This window comes from Squalius cephalus, assembly GCF_949319135.1.
Source record: "Squalius cephalus genome assembly, chromosome: 2".
NCBI classification, from domain to species: domain Eukaryota; kingdom Metazoa; phylum Chordata; class Actinopteri; order Cypriniformes; family Leuciscidae; genus Squalius; species Squalius cephalus.
Window position 1 is genome coordinate 1,001,057 of NC_137123.1, and position 22,506 is coordinate 1,023,562.

A 22,506-nucleotide genomic window follows, 5' to 3' on the forward strand; every position below is an offset into this window, starting at 1 on the left:
ATTGTCTGTGGCTGTGCTTGTGCGCACGGGAAATATGCTGCGCATAACAATAGAAAACAATGAGAAACGCGCAGTCACATGCTCAAACAATCAACAACGTCGCTCTAGAGGTGCGTTGTGGACTGCGAAGTGGACTTCACAGGGTATTCCGCCATCTTAAGTGAGATTCTAATCCGAAGGGAGCGAACATGTTCAGTTCGAAGGGCACTGTGCACGGCATAGGGAATAAGGGAACATCGATACATCACTTCACAGGAAGTGGAGAGCCATGATCACCCAACTGTCATTTCGCGCACCACGTCATCACCAGTCAGAACGGTCATAACTAACGATGGAGGAGTTTACGTATGTGTGTAAGTATTCATACATTTCGCCATTGTTATACAAATGACAGTATTTTAACGGTTAATGTTGTGAATATTACATATACTATTTTTGATGATTATAATTTACCTCAGTGAATGCAGCCAGCTTAGCTAGTTTGTGAAGTAAAGTGATTTTATTTTAGGTAGTTGTAAAATAGTGCAATATAATTGTAAATATATAATATAATAAAAATTAAAATATGAATGTAGTCCTATATATATTTATGTTATATCATAATCTGCGCGACTCCGTCGTTGACTTTCTTTGATGACATTTGCAGGGCGTTTCAAATGACCGGTTATTGTCAGTGAAGTCCACTTCAACTCATATACCGTGCTCATGGAGTAGGGGAGCAGTGAACACTGCATATGGACCCTGTCGAATGGATCGCACATTAGATGTGTAAAAACAAGTGGAAAGCGCGAGCACGCCGCTGTCTCCTTTCCACAAGACAGCGGCGCGCTCGCGCTTTCCACTTGTTTTTACACATCTAATGTGCGATCCATTCGACAGGGTCCATATACCGTGCTCATGGAGTAGGGGAGCAGTGAACACTGCATATGGACCCTGTCGAATGGATCGCACATTAGATGTGTAAAAACAAGTGGAAAGCGCGAGCGCGCCGCTGTCTCCTTTCCACAAGCGCTTGTTCTCCTGTGGCGTCTGTCGTTGCTATGCAACCATGAACTGCACTCTCCATGATGACAAGAGCTGTGTCTGAAATCGCTCCCTATCCACTATATAGTGCACTATTTAGGGTGTCGGCCATTTTGTAGTGGTTTCTGAATTCTGAGTGAACGACATCATTCCCTACATTCTTCACTACTTTTACCCACAATCCTCTCTGAATTCGAGTGTACATATGATATACACTTGCTGAGACACTATTTCCCACAATCCAACACAATAAGGCGATAGAGCGCGAATGAAAAATAAACAAAAATGTCACCATGGCAACGGTGCATGCGAGTTAGAAAACAATCATTTATAAGACCAGACGCCTGGTTATTTATTTATATATACCGTTATAAACAAATGTGTTGTGTAGTGTTTTGTTCTCTTTTATTTTCACATATAAATGTAAAAAGTAAATAAATATGACAAGCAAGTGTTTTTATTATCTTTTTTTTAATCAAATAACGCAATAAACGTGAAAAGTACACACATACAATTGTTACATACAATTCATACAGCCAAAAAAAGGAAATATTAAAGATGGGTAGGTAATGTTTATGACAAATTGTCTGAGCTCTCTGGCGCGTGATAATTATGTCAGCCTCCGAATTCTTTGCTGATGTAGTGCACTCAACTGCCATTCACTAGGGATTAGTGAACGAGTGAGCGGTTTCAGACACAGCTAAGGAAGTATCAGCAAAAGATTAATAGATTTCTAGCCCTTGCATTAGCTTTACTACTAGATATATTTATGGAGATGAAAAATAATAAGGCGCCCTGTACAGCTATGATCAGCTGTTCGGCCGAGCATTCAATGTTGTTACGCTGCAAGCTGATGGTTCGTTACTGCCGCGCTCTATCACTCGCACACCATAAAGAGAAAATTGTTTTTTAATGTTTCAATTTCGTGATTAAAATGACATAATTTGGAAGCGGATAATTTCTTCACAAACAGCTCATTATGACTCAATGTTAGAATGCTGCACCTACACTCGATAGTGTGAATAAGATCAGCACAACGCAGACCACTGCATTGACAGCGTGAAACATATGATCTGTCTACGGCCAGGGCTCAGTGGAAGACAGAAAATGCCGGTCCAGCGCTGATTGAGGAATTAAATTCGAAAATAAAAGACAATTTGACATCTTTTTTCTCGCATTTTTTCTCGCATCTCGCATCTATCCTCTACCTGCTAACGTTAGTGCACTGCACCCGAGCAAGCACACTTTGCAGTTCCTCCGGAAATGCATTTTTCTAGTTATTAATTTGTTATATTATCTGCAATAAAAATCCATGCTGCAGGACTATCCATTTATTTAGCCTATATTCAGTTGAATTTTCTATTGATTATAGATAGGACTATATACTTTATTAAAATTAAACTGCATGTTTATATTGATTGTGAAGCTAGACATTGAAAATTGCAGATCAAGCGCATGGGGCTAAATGCTTTTGAATGCTTCAATGCTTTTGTTATGAATTGTATCCTACTTTCCGTTATTACGGTTGACTACGCGAAGTGACATGGAACTGTAATGCGGTCAAGACCTGCCTGGAACTACTTCCGTGCGTTTCCCTGAAAATAATGCACACCTTAGAACGTTTGTCAACCAATCAGATTCAAGCATTCAACGGCCCTGTAGTATAAATATATATATATATATATATATATATATATATATATATATATATTAGTGTAATATGTCAATCCAATCATCAACTGTAAGTGGCTCTGGTTTTAGCCATTTCTTTGTAATTACTTTTTTACTGGCTGCCAGAAGAATGATGTAAGCAAGATGTAAACATTCACAATTACAAGGAATCGTCACCTCAAAAACAGCTTCCAAATTTCCTTCAATCCCTTGCCAAAACTGGGTTAATTTCTGACACTGCCCAGAAATATGATAATGGTTAGATTCCCTTTTCCCACATAATCTCCAACAGCTCATCTGTCCCTTTGTATCTTTTCCGTGTTGGTGTGGTAAATCTCTTATATGTTCTTAAATACCTCAGAATCTGCAGCTGACAGTGTGGGCTCTTCAGTCCATCAGAAATAATCTTCACTCCTGAATCCTGCAGGTCATTGTTACTCAGGTCCAGTTCTCTCAGGTGTGAGGGGTTTGAACTCAGAGCTGAAGACACATAACCACAGCCTTCCTCTGTCACCATACAGCCAGACAACCTAAAGACACACACAGTCAGACCATCTACGAACACACATCAATATTATGACCGGCAGACTGTAAATTATATCTTATATGTTCTTAAATACCTCAGAATCTGCAGCTGACAGTGTGGGCTCTTCAGTCCTTCAGAAATAATCTTCACTCCTGAATCCTGCAGGTCATTGTTCGTCAGGTCCAGCTCTCTCAGGTGTGAGGGGTTTGAACTCAGAGCTGAAGACACATAACCACAGCCTTCCTCTGTCACCATACAGCCAGACAACCTACAGACACACACAGTCAGACCATCTACAAACACACATCAACATTATGACTGGCAGACTGTAAATAATCTCTCATATGTTCTTAAATACCTCAGTATCTGCAGCTGACAGTGTGGGCTCTTCAGTCCTTCAGAAATAATCTTCACTCCTGAATCCTGCAGGTCATTGTTACTCAGGTCCAGCTCTCTCAGGACACAGTTTGAGGATTGTAGAGCTGATGACACAATTTCACAATCCTGACCAGTGAGATTACAGCCAACAAGACTAGAAGAGAGTAAATACAGCACAATAAGTTGGGGTTCAGGGTGCTTTTCTTTAAAGGGGCAGCAGTAGCACCTTAAAAACTAGAAAAGAAAATAGATAAATAATTGCCAATACAAAGATAAAATAAAGTAAAATATTGTGAAATATGTGGTAGTTGTGGAGAAGTAGTCCACATTGGTGGATGAACAGCTTGACACTCACTGACCATAAGGTTCCCTTGTCCATAGCATAGCCTAGTTATTCCAAACTGAAGTAGTATGTATAACAAAAATGTAAATATATACAAAAAAAAAATAATAATAATAATTTCAAGTAGATAAAGGATTGCCAAGATATAATGCAGAATGAATCTGTTTCATATGGAGTTGGGACGTGAGGTCAAAGACTGTCACTTTCGGCACTGGCCACATCCCCAGGTGAAGTCACAGGTCCATCATCCCCAGAGGCCTCGAGTCTAAAGGACTATGTATATGTTAAATTATGTTATAAAACATATGCATAGAGTGTGATGTCATATTGTGTGCATGCGCGTCTATGGTTTGCGTGAAAGAATACGTCAGTAGCGCTAAATAAAAAATAAAAAGAACATTCGTCCGCAGCCGCTCCACTCCTGACCGCAAGTCCACCGTCAGTGTTGTAGACCGGCACTAGGCAGGTTTTTTGTGTTCATTTCTATTGCATTACGATTGAAAGCAGTATCAATAATGTCAAAAGTATGATGTGCAGTCAAGTTCGGGTGTGTGTATGCTGTTTAAATGAGTGTTCTCACTGATACGCTTGTTGTGATTCGCGGAGATTTGAGGAGATGTATTTTGACGACTTGATATTATTTCTTATTCAAAAGTTTCCCCTGCCCCTGCCAAAGATCCAGGCAAGACAAGATTAATCATGTTTACTTGCAAAATAATTATATTCTAAATTTAGAATGCCTAACATTCCAGTTTAATGCGACATGTAGCCTAAGCTATGTATCGTTACTTTTGCAACAACTCTATTATTTTTCCAGTCATAGACCAGCGCTCAAGCACTGGCTAGAATCCAGCGCTGACTAGAATCAGCATTCACAAGCTCAAAAATGTGTTTGGCGCTGACAACAATCCGGTGGTGGCTAGCATCCAGCGCTGACTAGAATCACGCAGCGGAGGAATGGAAAGTTGACAAGCCATTAAAAAGTATTGACTAAAGAAACACATATTTTTTTAAATATTTTCAATAAATCATATTCCCATTCACTCCAGCGACGAATTTATAACAGTAGCGTGCGCGTGCGTGTGTGTGTGTGTGTGAGAGAGAGAGGTGCGGGCACGATACTCCGTCATTTTGTTCATACAGGACATCATTCAAACTGCAAAGTGTTTACTTATATTTGTGTACACTCGCAATAAAACACAACATTGTGCTTTTGTCAAACTGTAACCTAGAACTGTCACCCAACCAAAATCTCTCTCTCTCACACTCTCACACACACACACACACACACACACACACACACACACACACACACACACACACACACACACACACACGGTTTAAAAGCAAAAAATATTTATCCAACCCCATTTAAAAACAGTCTGTGAGTGCCATCTTTTAGACATTCATCATATTGCATTGGTTTTCATTTCTTGTCCTCAAACAGAGCACAAATCTGTTTATTTTTAAGTCACACATTCTACATTGATTAAAAAAGAAAATCAATTGTGTTTTTAATGGTAGTATTATTTTATACAGAAATAAATTATTTATAATTAAGATGAGAATAAAGTTAGTGTTAATTAAAATTTTAAGGAAAACAAATATATTGATCAGAAATATAGCAAATATATATATATTTAAATATATATTTTAAATTCATTCAGGTACAATTACCAAACATATCTCAAGGTCTTTTTGTCTTTGTATTAATTTAATGAATAAACTAATTATATAAAACAATTGTCAATGCACTACAAATAAACTGGTTCTATGCCTTTACTTTATTAATAAAACCTATTTAAAAAATGCAAGGCTTAAGACATTTATTTTCCTTTGGTGGTACAGCCTGAGACATGCACACTAAAAAAAAATTGCCTCCTGCATTTTTGTTTTGCTTTTCCCTCCATTGTACCGAACTCGTACCCAACCGTGATGTCTGAACCGAGGTATGAACCGAACCGGGACTTCTGTGTACCGTTCCACCCCTACTGTCATGGGATTAATATTATAACTTTTATGTAGTAGTGTAATGTAGACGGACACAAATAAAAGAGGTTGAATTTTTCATATAATTTGCACACTGAATATGGGTTGGAGCTTTTCATTTTGAACTCTCAAAGTGCACCAGATTGATGACTTTAACATTAAAATGCACAGAATTTTCGTTCAGGGACCTGGATATTGCATAGGGGGCGCTGGCCCAAAAAAGGTTGAGAACCACTGCTCTGAATGGCACGAATGGTATTACTGACTATTTAAAATGAGCAGTGTAATATCTTATATGTAAGGTTGACCATTTTATTTTGGTATTTTGGCGCGTGGCTCCTTTAATACTTATGTTCCGGTTCTGGTTGCTCTCCTTTGGTTCAGATAAGCGCGACTGAAGAGAGGCGAGTTGTGCTGAAGCTCCGTCTAAAAAGTTGATATGAGTTTTGTTTATTGTACTAAAACATGTAATTTTGTTCTTTAATACACTTTAACCTTATTCATACTTGTATGAAGTTTGTGTGAAGGATGTGAAGCCTGTATTTTTGAAGAGAGTTCATTAAGCATGAGTGTGCAAGCTCTGGCTAAAATAATGCCTTACTAAAATAATCACTGACAGGCTGATGTTATAATGGCAAGAGATGGCCACAGATTCCAGCTTGTTTTGATTCATTTGTCTTTTTATTCATGCAGGTATATGCTCCCATTCATGCTTCTGTTAATATATATATTTTAATTTATGTAAAATGTTTTTTTTTTTTTTTGTTAAATATGTTGAATACATTGGTTTTGATTTATATGAGAAACATGAAAACTGTAAAATGTGTTGCACTTGCGGTAAGCGTGACTGAAGAAAGGCTGATGTTACAATTGCGAGAGAAGGCCACAGACTCAAGCTTGTTTTGATTCACTTGTCTTTTTATTCATGCAGAATCAAATCTGGCTTGAGCAATTTCTGTTGCCCAGTCTCGTTCATCAACCCACACAACGCAAAGCTAAATGAAGACCGGTCACGCGTGAGGCGCAGACACGATTGAACAGAGGAAACATAAAAACATACTCTTTCGGTCATACAGATAAGAGTAGGATTGTTCTAAACTAGGGAAGCACCGATACCATTTTTCCAGAACCGATCCGATCCCAAAAATTCTGAGTATCGGCCGATACCGATCCGATATCAGCACAGTTTTCTTTTTAATCAATGTAGAATTTCTATACCTCTGTTTGTTGAACTGATAATTACTCTTTTGTGTGTTAAACATCATTATAAAGAAAAACAACAAATGAAAAAATTATATGATCATAATCTATGACAAAATACTATTATAAACTAGATTAGTTGAAAATTCAGCAGCAAAAGTTACTCTAGAAAAATCATGAGAGCACAATAATTGAATAAAATCTAAACATTTAGTGAAAAAACATTATTTAGTGGAGATGGAGAACAAATAAAAGTGAATAGTAGCACTAAATCTGTTAAAATGGTACTCACTGCTCTTTGTATTGTTGTAAAATACATTCATGAAAAACAAGTAAATATATTTATAATATATACACTATAAAATTGAAAGACATTTCTTTTAAATGTTTAGCGTAGCTGTTTAATGAGGCAGCAACACATTATAGATAGGACAGAACAAGAAAGGCTATTAATAATCTTTCATTGCACAAAAGTATTATAATATGAAAGGCTCCAATACAGAGCGGCACAAAACGCTTATGCGTATCCCGTGTGCAGAATGATGCGCTTGAAGCAACATGGAGTCACAGCGCTTCGCATTGAAAACCTCAAAGCAAAAAGGGAAGAGATTTGATGCGTAGTTCCGGTATTATATGAATGCATATAAGGTGTGACTGAGTGACAATGGCTAATGGTTTACATGGCTAATGGTTTACATGGCTAATGGGTCAGGTATGAGGGCCCCTTAACAGAGTTTTGCTTAGGGCCCCAGGGAGGTCAGGATCGGTTCTGCGCGTGAAGAACAAGTATAGCGCTCTCTACTCCAGTGTGGTGATCTAAAAGACACCGGGAGAAAGTTACATGAACAGCAATAAACTCCAAAAAGATAAAGTCATTTTATGCAAAACCATAGACCTTTCTCTACAGATCAAGTATAACAATAGTAACATTGAATCATCTTGGAGAGAGTTTCATCATGTTGACTGCCGTAACCGAACGCGTCGCGCTGTTTGAGTGCTGGATGGAGAATGACTGACAGCCGCAGCGGAGGGAAGCACTTACTTGAGTTTAACGACTTCAATATTAATCATTAAATCACTTTATCACATTAAACTATGGAGTGGCTTTAGAACACATAATATAGTGCACGAAAAGTTGACGGTTCTTTATAATGTTTTTGTAGCTTTTGTGAGGCTTAACAATAGTATACGCACAGTATCAGATTTGGATCTCGTCTGACCGATTCCCGATCCAGCAAAGAATGGCAGTATCGGAGCCGACAGTGAGTATCGGATCGGCGCATCTCTATTCGAAACTGCATTTTGAAGTATTACATTTTATTTGTTTACACTCACAATAAACCAGAACACTGTGGCTTTGTAAAATAAACCAACAGGATGTGTTTTCTGTCGTCTCGGTTTCCTTCCCGTCAACTAGTTTGTGGAGCGCTTCACAAAAATAAACCAAACTCAGCAGAATACTGTCACACAGCTTTCTCTTTTCTTTTGTTAATCTGTTAATTATTTAAGTCAAATATATTTAGCATATTTATTCCTTTTATACAGGCCTACAGACTATGACTTTATGAAAAGAAATGATTATTTTTATTTTATTTTAAATGTAACTCCATTCTCCTTAACTCATCCTGGCGACCCAGGGTTTGGAAACCTGTGCTCTAGGGAACTGAGTTTGGCTCCACTAGTATAAGTGAACCTCAGGGAATATAATAATAATGTAAAAACTCCATGTCATGACCCCTGTAAAGATGTAAGATGCATTATTAAAAAGGATTCTTTAGCTATTAATGATTAAACACTCACAGAGCTTTCCTGCAGTTGACCACAGCTGGTATCAGTCTTCTTCTCCCCTCATCTGATGTGTTGTATTTCATGGGGTTCAGCTCATCCAGCGCCTCCTCTGAGATCTGAAGCATGTAGGAGATTGTAGAGCAGTGAGACGGAGAGAGGTCCTCCTCTGAGTGTTTGTCTGATTTCACAAACTCCTGAATCTCTCTGGACAGAGTCTGATCTTTCACTTCCAGCAGACAGAGGAACAGATTGATGGACTGATCAGCTGAGGGAGGATTCATCTGCTTATCTTTGATCTTCTCTTTAATGTACTGTGTGATTCTCCTGATGCTCTCTGAGCTGTTCTCTGTGTGTGTCAGTAGATCCTGTAAGAGTCTCTGATTGGACTCCAGTGAGACGCCCAGCAGGAACCGCAGGAACAGATCCAGCCGTCCATTCCCACTCCTGAGGGCTTTATTTACTGCTGATGTTAGTAGATCATACAGAGAGACTTCATCAGATCTGAATTCACACAGAAGCTGCAGTGGTTCCTTGTTCTTCATTAAATAGCAGTAAAACACATAGAAAGCAGCGAGAAACTCCTGAACGCTCAGATGAATGAAGCTGTAGACTTTCCTCTGATGAATCACAGATTCCTCCTTAAAGATCTCAGTGCAAATCCCAGAATGCACTGAGGCGTCAGTGACGTCTATGCCGCTCTCAGTCAGGTCCTCCTCATAGAACATCACATTGCCCTTCATCAGCTGATGGAAAGCCACTCCAGCAAGTTTCACAATCACTTCTCTGTTGGACTGCAGGAGTTTCTCTGGATCTCTCTCTTCATACTTCTGATTCCTCATGTTGATCTGAATCAGCAGGAAGTGGATGTACATTTCAGTCAGAGTTTGAGGGATTTCTGCACTCAGATCTTCTTCCAGGAGCTTCTGAAGCACAGTGGACGAGATCCAGCAGAAGACGGGTATGTGGCACATGATGTGGAGGCTTCTTGCTCTTCTGATGTGTGAGATGATTCTGCTGGCTTGATGCTCGTCACTGATTCTCTTCCTGAAATATTCCTCCTTCTGAGGCTCATTGAATCCCTGAATCTCTGTCAGACGGTGGATGTATTTGGAGGGGATCTGATTGGCTGCTGCTGGTCTGGAGGTGATCCAGATGAGAGCCGAGGGAAGCAGATCTCCTTTCATGAGCTTTGACATCAACACACCCACTGATGAAGTCTCAGTCACATCAGAAACTTCCTGAGCGTCTGAAAACATCAGTGTGATTCTGCTTTCATCCAGACCATCAAAGATGAACACAACTTTACACTCCTCATAAATCTTTGAGTCCAGATCTTGAAGTTCAGGATGAAAGTCCAGCAGAAGTCTGTGAAGACTGTACTGATGATCTCGGATCAAGTTCAGCTCTCGAAATGGAAGCACAAACATGAAATCTACATCCTGATTGTCTTTTCCCTCGGCCCAGTCCAGAATGAACTTCTGCACAGAGACGGTTTTCCCGATTCCAGCAATGCCTTTAGTGAGAACAGTCTTGATCTGCTCTTTCTCCTCGCGTCCTGGTTCAGGAGAGGCTTTAAAGATGTCATTGCAGTAGATTGGAGTGTCTTGTGAGTGTTGTGTTCTGGCTGTTTTCTCCATCTGTAAAACCTCATGTTGTTTATTCACTCCTTCTCTCTCTCCCTCTATGATGTAGAGCTGTGTGTAGATCCTGTTCAGGAGGGTTTCATTCCCTTGGAGTTTCAGTCCCTCAAATAATCTCTCATACTTGTTCTTCATGCTGGCTTTGTGTCTGTGTTTGACCCTCTGTAGTTCATCATTCACTGGCTGAGGAGAATCCTGGTCTCCAGTCTGATCATCTCTATTCACACTGCTGAGAAAAAAAAACAGATGAAAAAATATGATAAAATAAAGGAAATAAGTACAGATGGCAGTCTTGTATTTTTCATATATTTGATGTGTTATTTTTTTGACACGAGGATCAAAGTTTTTCATCACTGAAATTTTGTCCATTGATTTGAAGTAAAGTGAAAAATAAAAACTCTTCTCACAGCGTGCATCCACTGTGTTTTTGCTCTCACATGAACTGTCATGTCCTAGTTTCACTCACTAGTTATAGTTAAATCACCAACTAGCAACATGTTCACACTACTGATCTATATAATGACTGGATAGCTCATGACATTCTAAACTGGCAGCAGGCAGTGAAGCCACCGGAAGTGTTCGAGCGGCCATCTTACGATTCCCTACCAGCAGAGGCTCCAACGGCCGGTATACAGAGATTGGTCCCGACGGCACTTTTAAGATGACCCGCTGTGCAGCATACGCATACGTAAAACGACGTTCACAGAAGGATGTAGAAAAACTGCCCACAGGTTGTAATTCAAGCCCTGTAAGTAGTAATTTATATGCACAATTGTCGCTATTCCTCCAAGAAACCTCAGATCTGCAATAATCACAATTAAGTGTCCAATAGCGACACCATTTGACAGCTTCAAAAGAGCTTCGTGTAGAGTGCGTTTACCGTTATCCCATATAATCAGTATTATGCATTTCCTGAACATGTACTTACTAACTAATCAAACACTTTATTTGAACAAACTACCAATCTATAAAACACAATCGGTCTTCCAACCTTTTACTAACATTTCAATTGATGTTGATATGCGCGAGGCCGGCCGGGAGAGAGAGCATACAGCGCTCATGTTGTCTGAAGACGGTGAGGATGAGAGTGCTCTCTCTCTCTTATGCGTCCTGTCTAAATAATCTGATCTAAATAATCTAAATAATTCGGCGTTACGACGACTTATTTGTTCCCTCGTTTTAATAAATCGTGGACACGTTTAACCAATTCCCTCCCTCACTTTGATTTAACGAATTACAATGTGACCAAAATATAGTAAAACGAGGGAACAAATTAGTAAAACGTGCTGAGGTATTATTAATTTGTGGCCATGAAACAATATTCACCTGAATATTCATCAATTCACAAAAAAATATAGGTCTTTAGCATTCACTACTTAATCAATAGTATCAAACTGTTTTTCCTACCTGTGAAGATAGCTCTTCAGTGAAGACATTGCCGTTTTATTAAACAGGAAAAATTTCAGACTTTAAACAAATCCTCATTAAAATGCATTTAAACACTGGTCCAATAGAACGCATGAGATCACTGGGGAATACCTATATGGCGGCGTGAGGGCTTCACTGTTTATGACATCATGAGCTATCCAGTCATTCTATATAGATCAGTGGTTCACACTTACATTGGGTCAGAGGTCACTGGTTCATCACTGAGGTCAGAGGTCACTGGTTTATCACTGAGGTCAGAGGTCACTGGTTTACCACTGGGGTCAGAGGTCACTGGTTCATCACTGAGGTCAGGAGGATGAGGTAAGGATTGATTGCTCTTCAGACACAAACAGCTGGGATCTGGAGATGAAGATCTCTGAGTCTCCTGCATCATTTCAGATAAAACTGACACCTGGCCTGGATATAGAAACACAGAAAACAAGACAATATATCCATAATTTCTTCTTTATAAATGGGCAAAAGATAATTGAACCAATTAAAATAATAATAAATTACCTTTTCTCTTCAACCACCATGTGAAAAGTTCATATGCTTTAGTCAAACACCTGACCACTTGCGATGGTCAGGCTTTGCTAGTTTAACTCTGAGAGAGAAAAAGAAAATAGATGAGTTTAAAGAGAGTCAGACTGCAGTAGCTTGTGTTCTTCACCTCGTCCATGCCTAGTTTTATATTGATGAGAGGACTCGGAACTGTTGCTCAGATGCCAGTCACTTTGTATTGTCCTCCTCACTCTCGTTGCACATGACTACAGCGGATGCCCAACGGCCACACAATACATACACATATGACAGTCCACATTTACACAGAAAAGAAACAAACATTCATACGTTTATTGTGCGTGAGATAAATGTTTCACCATTGATTGTTTCTCATGAGGGCAGAATCTAAATCTGAAAACAGTTCTTGCATAAACACCAGAGATGGGGGACTCGAGTTACATGACTTGACTCGAGTCGCAAATTTAAGGACTTGAGACTTGCTTGACTAAATTAAGAAAATTACTTGACTTTGACTTGAGATCCAATGACTCGAGACTTGACTTGACTTGAACTGTATGACTCGAGAATGACTTGATATACATTTTTATATAAATCATTGCAACATCAATTGATGAACAAAATGAAAGCAACGGAACCATTGACGCCAGTCATCAGATTTTGCGCAATTGCGTGACGCTGCACAAGCCCAGAAAAAAACATAGGCTACATCGCGGTGAGCGTGGCAGCGCGCTAAATACAAAAACATCTCCCAGCATCGTTTCTTTTTGGATATAAACACTAGAAATTGACCATATTTATACAAGAAGATTTGCTGTACGCATAATAACAGGCAAGGGATATCGGACGACCATCACAACCTCGAACAGTCGAACTACATTCACCACGTCTAAAAGTAAGCTATGGCCTGTTTAACCTGTTTCTTATAGTTAATTTGACTATCTTTAAATCTAGAGAGAATATTGGTCAAAACAGCATGCCTCTTTATACACAATTATGTTTTCAAATGTAGCTTAATGTTGTCAATAATTAAATGATAATTAATGATGGCATACGTTTTGTATAACATTTGCCACATTTCTTTCAAATCATGCTTTAAAGCCAAATATGTCGTTCTTTCCAATGACAAAAAACAACATAGAAAACTGTTAATGTTTTGTCGTGTTTTATGTTTCTCTTAAAGCAGGGTTAGATGTTATCAGGGGGTTGGGGGCAAAATGCCAGCAGAATTAATATGCACCCAAAATTCAAAATGTGGTGGAAAAATTGCCCTAGTATGAGTTATTTTTATAATTAGCCTATAACATATGATATAAAAAAATATTTTCAGAATATTGGCGCGATTGCAAATGTGATAATGGTTTTATAAAAACAGTTTAATAAAAAAAGAGTGAATATTGTGATGTGACATTTTAGACATAATATTCCAAATATTATCTGTTTTTGCTCTATTTCTCCAATGACAATGGTTCCAAACAAGCCACAAAAGAGTTATGTGTATTTGATTCAGGGACCTAGTTGCTTAGTTCCAGAACGAATCTGCCGTTTTGAACAAATCAGTGAATGAATGCTTCTATGACTTGTACATTAAGACGGTGATTTGGCGCCACCTATTGGCGATTTTAACTTCATAATTAAAAATATATAACTTATATAAAGGGGATGCCAGTTTGAAGAATGCCATTTGGTGTCATAGGAACCATTATACATGAATTGTGAATTGTTTAATACCTTTTAATGATCTTCTGCAATGTTTGAGGCATATTTATTTTTTCATGCTTTAATGTTGGCCTAATTTCAGTTACATTTACATTTTAAGCTATGTAGTTTGAAATTTTATTTATTTTATAGATTTTTATTGTAGTAACCACTGAGCTGTATGTGGAAATTCATATTTTTAAAAAAAATGTTGCAAATAAAACCATAGTCCACAACTTCTGTAGTTTTAACTTATTTTAATATATAAATTCATTTAAATCATCAAACGTTTGTATGACTTGCCAATGACTTGTGACCCATGCTACGACTTGACTTGACTTGACTTGCTTGACATAAAGCAGTGACTTGACTTGACTTGACTTGCTTTTCCCAAAATTGACTTGGACTTGCTTGAGACTTGAAGGTTAAGACTTGAGACTTGCTTGTGACTTGCACATGTGTGACTTACTCCCACCTCTGATAAACACCTTATAATAACTGCACGCTATTAATCATAAGTTAAGCATTAGTAAACAGTTAATCCATAATTTATAAAGTAGTAATAGACATTAATAAGCAGTTTATAAATAGTTAATACAGCAAAAAACAACTTGATAGGCTTGATAACTTCAGGATGTGAAGGGAAACATCTCTTTGGTCTTTTACACCTTAAACTGCCCATCAAGACACATTTCTGTTTAGAAGCTCATATGCTGTTGTTCTTCTCACAACACTGGACGTGTTAAAGACTATAAAGACGAGAATGAAGACGAGAAGATGAAGTTTCACTAGATATGGGCTTGTCAGGCCTGACCAACTATAATAAATCATTATGCTGAATTAATTATGTTTTACAGTGTTGTGCACATATTCCTCTGTGACGTTTACAGCAATAGCAATGTTTACAGTCAGAACATATGTCACTTCACACACATACAATACTATACAAACTAATATATACTGACTATTTGATATATGAGTCGAAATCTGCTAAGGGTTAATAATGCAACAACAGTTTTAAAAAAGTGATTTCTCTCTATTATTTACAACAGGACCTGCATTTTCAAGGGTTTAAATAAAATAAAAAAGTTTTTGTTATAAGAGACAATAAAAAAAAAAGTTGTACATCAAGCCACAAAAAATAACTTGATTTTCAAAAGTAAATGAACTGAGCAGCTACACCTAATACACCTAATATACATGCGAGTATAATTTTGTTCCTCACTCACTGAAATTGAATCAGAATGATCAGTGAAATACTTCATATGCTAAAGAGAATAAACACCAATCCAACTGAAAAACTTTACTTATTTTTTTAACTTGGAATCATAATATAATTATAAAAAAAAGCCCATATTATGTACTTAGACGCTGCGAAAATTATAATAAATTAATGCAAGTTTGATCAAACCCACAAACCTTCATTTCATATTAAGGGTCTTTCTGACTATCTTTGTGTACTTTAGAAAGCTGTCTTTTAATTCTTTGGCAAAAGGCGACTCAACGTAAACTGAAAACTTATTGTGTTTCTCTCAAATAACTGATATTATATAGAATAACAGCGAGCATACGATTAATCAATGATCACGACAGGTATACTTGTACTGTTGTAGAATACAAGCGTTTCAATGTACAATCTCTCACTAACTTTATGCACATGACAAATAAACTTAAACATCATGAACTCATGTCGTATACATCAATGGGGAAATAAGAAATCAAGCTTTATTTCTGACATGAAACAGAAAAAAGAAAGGCGGTTTAGAGGCTATTCTGTTTTGCATAAACCGAGCCAACAAACGAGTTACAGACACACGGATCTACAACGCATATGTGATAATAATATGTAGGCCTACACATCAAATCAGAAGCAAATAACTGACCGTAAAGTGTGACATCTGTGAGAGTCTCCGAAATGGCGTCTTCTCCTCATCCATCAAGTGTTTTAACTTGTTTTCGACGATCTGTTTCCTGAAGGAGAGAGTCGTCACACCTGTTCCACCTGCTCCTGTGCATCAGAGCTCACCTGACCTGAAACATGAAAACTCTGAGGCGGATTGAAAGCCGTTTCTCAATATGCGTTCTTGTCTGTACTTGTGTTCTTGTGGACTTGTGAAACGTCATCAGTCGCTGCCCTAGTACTGTTCCAATTCAAAGTTCACATCTAGCCAAGTCCAGTTCGAATCCCCGGATGTGTTCTTGATCCGCCCCTTTTACCGAGGATGCATCAAGAGGTGACTTGTGCGGACTTGACAAGCCAGGTATCCCAGAATGCATCTCACACCACCAACCAGCAAGCGTCAATAGCAGAGGAGAAACCCTGCGTAATTTAAAAATACTGCTGTAAATGTGTCACGAAATGTAGTTTTAAGAGTATTTCAGGCGAGAATGTAGTTGTTTAAATCTCAAATCTTTGGTTTATTTATAAAGATAGCGCCTATTTGAAAATTTGATCTGACGTTTTCGGAGTTGTGAGAACCAGGAAATCGGACGCTCGGCGCTCGTACCCCGCCGAGAACAGCCTTTCCTCGGCTTCTGCTGCTGACTTGCCGTTGGCTCGGATGTCTCTAGTCTAGTGGTATAACCTTTTACAGTCTATCTATGGGTATAACATGAGATTTAAATCGTCTTGTGTATATCCAACAGGCGATTTATTTATTTTATTTGTCTCATTATTATTTGTTCCCTGGCAAAACGTTTTAGCTGAGGGCAAAGTGAAGTTGTAGCTTTATTTAACGTTAGTTAACTATGTAGCCTAGAGAGCTGACTTATGTTTGACTGAATCGTTGGCTTTATTATTGTATAGCTTCTTATACCTTTTAGGCTACTTATACTTTTAGAATGGCTATTATTGATCATTAAAACTGACATTTAGCAAAAAAGGTTATGTCATTTTATTTGATATATTTAAAACATATAAAATATTTTATTATAATAGCCTACATGTTGCCTACATTCTCTTCACTGTAGGCTATATACATATTTGACACAACCCTGTCTCTTTTTGCTAAATGTTCGTTTTAATGATCAATATTATAATGTTTTTTATTCATCATATTTTTAAAATGAAAACAAAAAGAGTCAGGGTTGTGCTTTATATTTTGTGTTGTTGTAAATATGCAGTGAAGATAATCAATTGCGTTGCCTGAACCTCATTTGTGTGGCCATTATGTTAAAGATCTTTTTTTAAATGAAAATGAAAAGAGCCAAAGTGGTGGTTTATAACATATTTTGTTTTATTTGTAGCCTATAAAGAGATAACCGGAGTAGCCAGAGCGAACTGAGTGACGCTATCAAGTACGCCGCTGTTCCATTTGCAGAATTATCGGACTCGCGTCCTCCCGTCCTCGGGAGTTCGTTCTCCTGAGTCGAACTTGTCAGTCCGAACTACCAAGGACTCAAGTCCGAACTTTGCGGACTTGGTATTGAGAAACGGCTGAAGAGTTTCTACACTGCTACGTTCGAAACCGCATACTTCCCTACTATTTAGTATGGGAAAAAGAGTAGGCGAGCGAAAAAGTATGTAGCCTACTGTAGTGTATTGAGTAGAATGCACCCAGAGTAAACTCAGGAATAAGCACTGCTTGGCCAATCTAGATTAACTCAGGGTTAGATTCTGGTTGGCCAATGAATTGTCTAAAGAAAGAAGAAACACATGTGTTCACAAAAGTTGTTCATTCTGATATTGCACAGTAAAAAGAAAAGAAGAATTACCCATCGTTGTCTCGACTCTAATTTGTGTTAGACAAACACAACACCTACGAATCCAAAAGAGTAGGCGAGAATTACCTGGGTGACGTACTAATTATCGCGAGATTCGGACTTAAAGGAGAACTCCGGTCAATTTTAACATTGAGCTCATTTTTTTGTACATTTGGAGTGCTGTCAATACAGAGAACAACGACAAAAATCGCTGTTGCCTACACCGTGTTATCCTCTTTTTAAAATTTGCACCCTGTTGACTTCAATGGGGCAAGTTTTAAACCTGCTTTTAGCCTCTTAACATCCTTGATGTGTCATTACAAGTGCCCAGCCATGTTAGATGATTCCTTCAGAGTGAACACGAGTGAATCTGACTGCAGTAGATGTGAAAGATATGAATAAAAATGATGTTTATTCAGCCAGCGCACATACCTGTATTTACATCCTGTTTTCGGCTGAAGTCCACAGTAGTCGATTGTCGAGTTCACGCGCATTGGTTTAGTACCTATGATCACGCGCGTGAACTCGATAATCGATTACTCTGGATATGCGTAATGGGCGTCAACGATCATGCATATTAAGTGGTTCACACCTGAGGAGACAATGCCCCCGCATAATGAGTTGCATACTTAAAGAGCCATTCATTCAGGTGTGTCACCTAGCCACAAGAAATAATGCAAGAGCAATATTCATGGGTTTCAGTCACGTGACTTTTTTGTTGTGGCCGCCATCTTTAGGACCTAGCCTCTCCCTGGTGTGATTGGAAAGATGTCGCACACTAAAATAGCACACCTCACTACAGACGAAAAGCAACGGTATTTAAATAAAATAGATACTTTAGGTATAGATCCTTATTTACTGCCAAACGAACTGCTGACTCCACTAAAGTCTTGTAAAAACTTGCCAGATTTGACGTTTGCTGATATTTATATCTACCTCGTCCACAATCCCTCTCCATACACCGGCGAAGCTCTCAAGGCATTTAAAAGCACTGAAGCCTACCTCTACTTCACTTCGGGATGGGTTAATGATCCCAAAATCTATCATCTGGAGATGAAGAAAATGTTCTTGATAACAGGACGGGTAAGTGATATTAACGTTACACGAGTAATCGCTGAACTGAATTGCTAATAATGTCGGTAAAGCACATCTCCTGTATTATTAATGAGGTTTGGACACCTTTATTTTCAATTCTCATTTATTTGTAAAGCTCTTTTCACAATATCGTTTCAAAGCAGCTTTACAGAAAATGCATGGGTCTACATTACAATTTAGAGGGTCCAAGTTATGCATTTCAGAAATGTTTAAAAATCACGCAGTTAGAATAATCTATTAATTTAAACAATGTATTAATTTAAGGCAGAAACAGTGAGCAGTAGTTTAGCATACTGAAGCAGGTAACAACAACATCATTCAGCCATACATATAACTAGCCTAAGTTTAGTAATGTAAAAATAGATAGCTGTCTAGAATGACGTTATACGTGTTCCAATTGTAAACTACATGTTTTAATTTAGCTAGCTAACCTGTAATATGCAATAATAATGTGAAATTAAAAGTAATTTTACTTTTATTAAATTTCCAGGTGAAGCATTCACAAAGCCTCAGTGTAACACCAACACACCCCTGGATAACAGTACAGGAAGATGGGACTGTTCTCATGGCTCATTGTACCTGTAAGGCTGGTTTAGGAGAGGTTTGCTCTCATGCAGCAGCTCTAATGTATTGTGTTTTGGCTTCTGTTGATGTCAATAATGGGCAGGCTTGCACCCAGAAGCCCTGTGCATGGGCCCAGCCAAGTATGGAGTCTGTCCGAGGTGTCCAATATGCAGAGATCCGTAACATCAATTTCTGTCATAAACAAGAGCCCCGTCATGTTCAAGGCCCTGGTTTTCCTGACATCACACCATCAGATGAAGAGTGCAGGGTGTTTTTTGAGATGCTTCATCACAGTGAAATGCAAGAGTCAAAGCCAAAGAAAAGTGCCATCCTTTCTGTCATCGAGGGCCACTCCCACAGGTACACCGTGTTGAAATATAACTAAGTGCATCCAATAACATAATGCATATGATACTTTTATGAAGTATATACCTGAGTTTTGTCTCAGTTTTACTTGACACAACATATTTTACTATGGTATTTTTTCAAGGGATAGTTCACTCAAATATGAAAATTCTGTCATCATTTACTCACCCTCAAGTTGTTTCGAACCTGTATAAATTGATTTACAATATCATGCTTACAACATCTTGCATATGCACACAAAAATGTATTTTAAAGAATGTTTATAATCAAACAGATGATGGCACTCATTGACTTTTTATAGTAGGAAAAAAAAATACTATGGAAGTCAGTAGCTACCGTCAACCGTCTGGTTACCAGCATTATTTAAAATATCATCTTTTGTGTTCAGCAGAGGAAAGAAATGTATAAAAGGTTGGAACAACTTGAGGGTGAGTAAATTATGACTATCACTTTTTCAAGTCAAATATCTGAATACATCTTCCACCACTGCAGGTACACGCCAAAGGTGATGCAGCTGGACTTGCCCACTCCTCTGTCAAACATATATTCAAGCACCTGGCTGGAGATGGACTTGCCCACGCTACTGGTTGAGAGTGCCAAGGTCTTTGATAACCTACATCTGACACAGCAACAGGCAAGTATAAAAACGTTACCAACTAATTACTACTAATATTTCTACCTGTGCAGTTTAAATTCATGACTATCTAGATAATTGACTAAATAACTAACAAACCTTTCTCCAGTGTTTGGTAGTTGAGGAGGAGACCAGGGAGCAGAGTAACAGTAGGGTATGGTTTGATCAAAGGGCAGGGAGAGTCACAGGGTCAGTATTCTACGAGGCAGCCAAAGCAAACAGACCGGTATCCTTGATCAAAAGAATTTGCTATCCACGCTCTTCTCAGTTTTCCACTGAGGCAACAAGGTAAATAGAATAAAGCACAATTAAAGGACAACTCCAGTGAAAAATGAACCTTGGGGTAATTAACACATGGTTACCGAGTCGATCGTTCCCTGGGGTGCGTTTTCATGATAATCGAATATAAAGAGTTTTATTTATAAAAACAGATTAGCTCATAACACTAGTATATGGGGGCAGAGTGTAAGTACAAATAAATCGCTAGTTAATACCACTAACAAGGCTCAAAATAGCCTCACACTAACACGGTAGCATAATGAGGGTCCCTACATGCAAAACGAAGCATGGAGAACTTTGTAAGTGTACAGACAGTTTAATAAGAAGATACTTTATAAAGCCAGTACATTACGCATTTACAGGCAGGAGCCATCTTGGAAAACAGTCTCAACTAGTGGAGCCACGAACGCCCTGCTACGTGAGATGGTCGATAGGAATTACGTTTGTGAAATCTAACGTAGCACGGCGTTCGTGGCTCGACTAGTTTTACTTACTCTCTGCCCCATATACTAGTGTTATGAGCTAATCTGTTTTTATAAATAAAACTCTTTACATTCGATTATCATGAAAACGCACCCCAGGGAACGATCAACTCGGTAACCATGTGTTAATTACCCCAAGGTTCATTTTTCACTGGAGTTGTCCTTTAAACATGGTTACTTGCCATGATGTACTCTCTTTAGCCATTCAATACAAGTAAATGAGGAGAAGCAGTTTACAAGCAAATTAGAAGCATAAAGGCATTTATGACAGTTTTGCGGTCAGAGTGCAACACCTTAAAGGAGAAGTTCACTTTTAAAATGAAAATTTTGTCATCATATATACTCACCCTCATGTTGTTTCAAACCTGTATGAATTTCTTTCTTCTGCTGCACTGTAAAAAATCCAACTCACAAAAAGTTAGACTAATTATTATATTTAAGTTAACTGGACAATTAAATGCAAAAAAGTTGGCTTAACCAGTGAAAAGAAGTTGTTTCAACAATCGTTGGACTAACTTAGTATTAATTGTAAACTCGATTTGTAAATGCAAGTTAACAAGCATACAAGTTGGGTTGGAGGTTGAAGCATGCGCATTGAAACGACCACGAAGTTGGCGCATGTGCAATGAAGCGCGCGATCAACGAACAGACTGGACGAAGAAGCCATTTTGAGCATCTGCGTGCGAGACCTACGGACCAACTCACAGCCAACGTGTTTCTTCTTTCTTCAGCTTCTTTACACCGCGAAAGCCATCGTTTTATGTAAGTATATGTATTTATATTGAAGTCGTTTGTACAAGTACATGTATGTATCAACTTGACCGCAGAGCCCTGGTTACGGCTATTTTTTTTTTCACGAGCAAGCTAACTCTTAACTAAGTTAAGTCTCCTAACTTAAGTATTCAGCATGTAAACTGTTTAGAATAGAACCCGTGTAATCGTAGTAAGTTAGGAACAAGTTCGAAATCGCCACTTATTATTTTAAGCTAGCTTTGACGTTATAATGCACTAATATGTAACGTTGCTACTTATTTTGAGAATTTGTGCAATACACCAAAGAAATAATCGATCTTAAATTTAAATTAACACACCTTTTACAGTGGTTTAATATTTGATTTTCACGTTTCAGACTGAGCTCAAATTGAAAATTTGCAAATTTTTTCAATGTGTGCCCTTCGAAG

At 38.2% G+C, this 22,506-nt stretch overlaps 1 protein-coding gene across 2 annotated transcripts in view; it reads right to left on the reverse strand.

Moving 5' to 3' along the window:
- Positions 1-16,407, reverse strand: part of LOC307154372 (NACHT, LRR and PYD domains-containing protein 1 homolog) — a 49,452-nt gene extending 33,045 nt beyond the window's left edge. Inside the window, exons 1-7 of one of the 2 annotated variants that reach the window (XM_079864260.1) lie at positions 16,087-16,407; positions 12,503-12,590; positions 12,181-12,403; positions 8,931-10,787; positions 3,579-3,752; positions 3,315-3,488; positions 3,051-3,224 (exon numbers count right to left, since the gene is read on the reverse strand). In XM_079864260.1, the coding sequence (XP_079720386.1) occupies positions 3,051-3,224; positions 3,315-3,488; positions 3,579-3,752; positions 8,931-10,787; positions 12,181-12,380 (2,579 nt within the window). In that variant the 5' untranslated portion in view covers positions 12,381-12,403; positions 12,503-12,590; positions 16,087-16,407. The remainder of the gene's footprint in view (positions 1-3,050; positions 3,225-3,314; positions 3,489-3,578; positions 3,753-8,930; positions 10,788-12,180; positions 12,404-12,502; positions 12,591-16,086) is intronic. The other variant, XM_079864261.1, reaches the window with a different exon arrangement.
- Between the last annotated feature and the right edge of the window lie 6,099 nt (positions 16,408-22,506).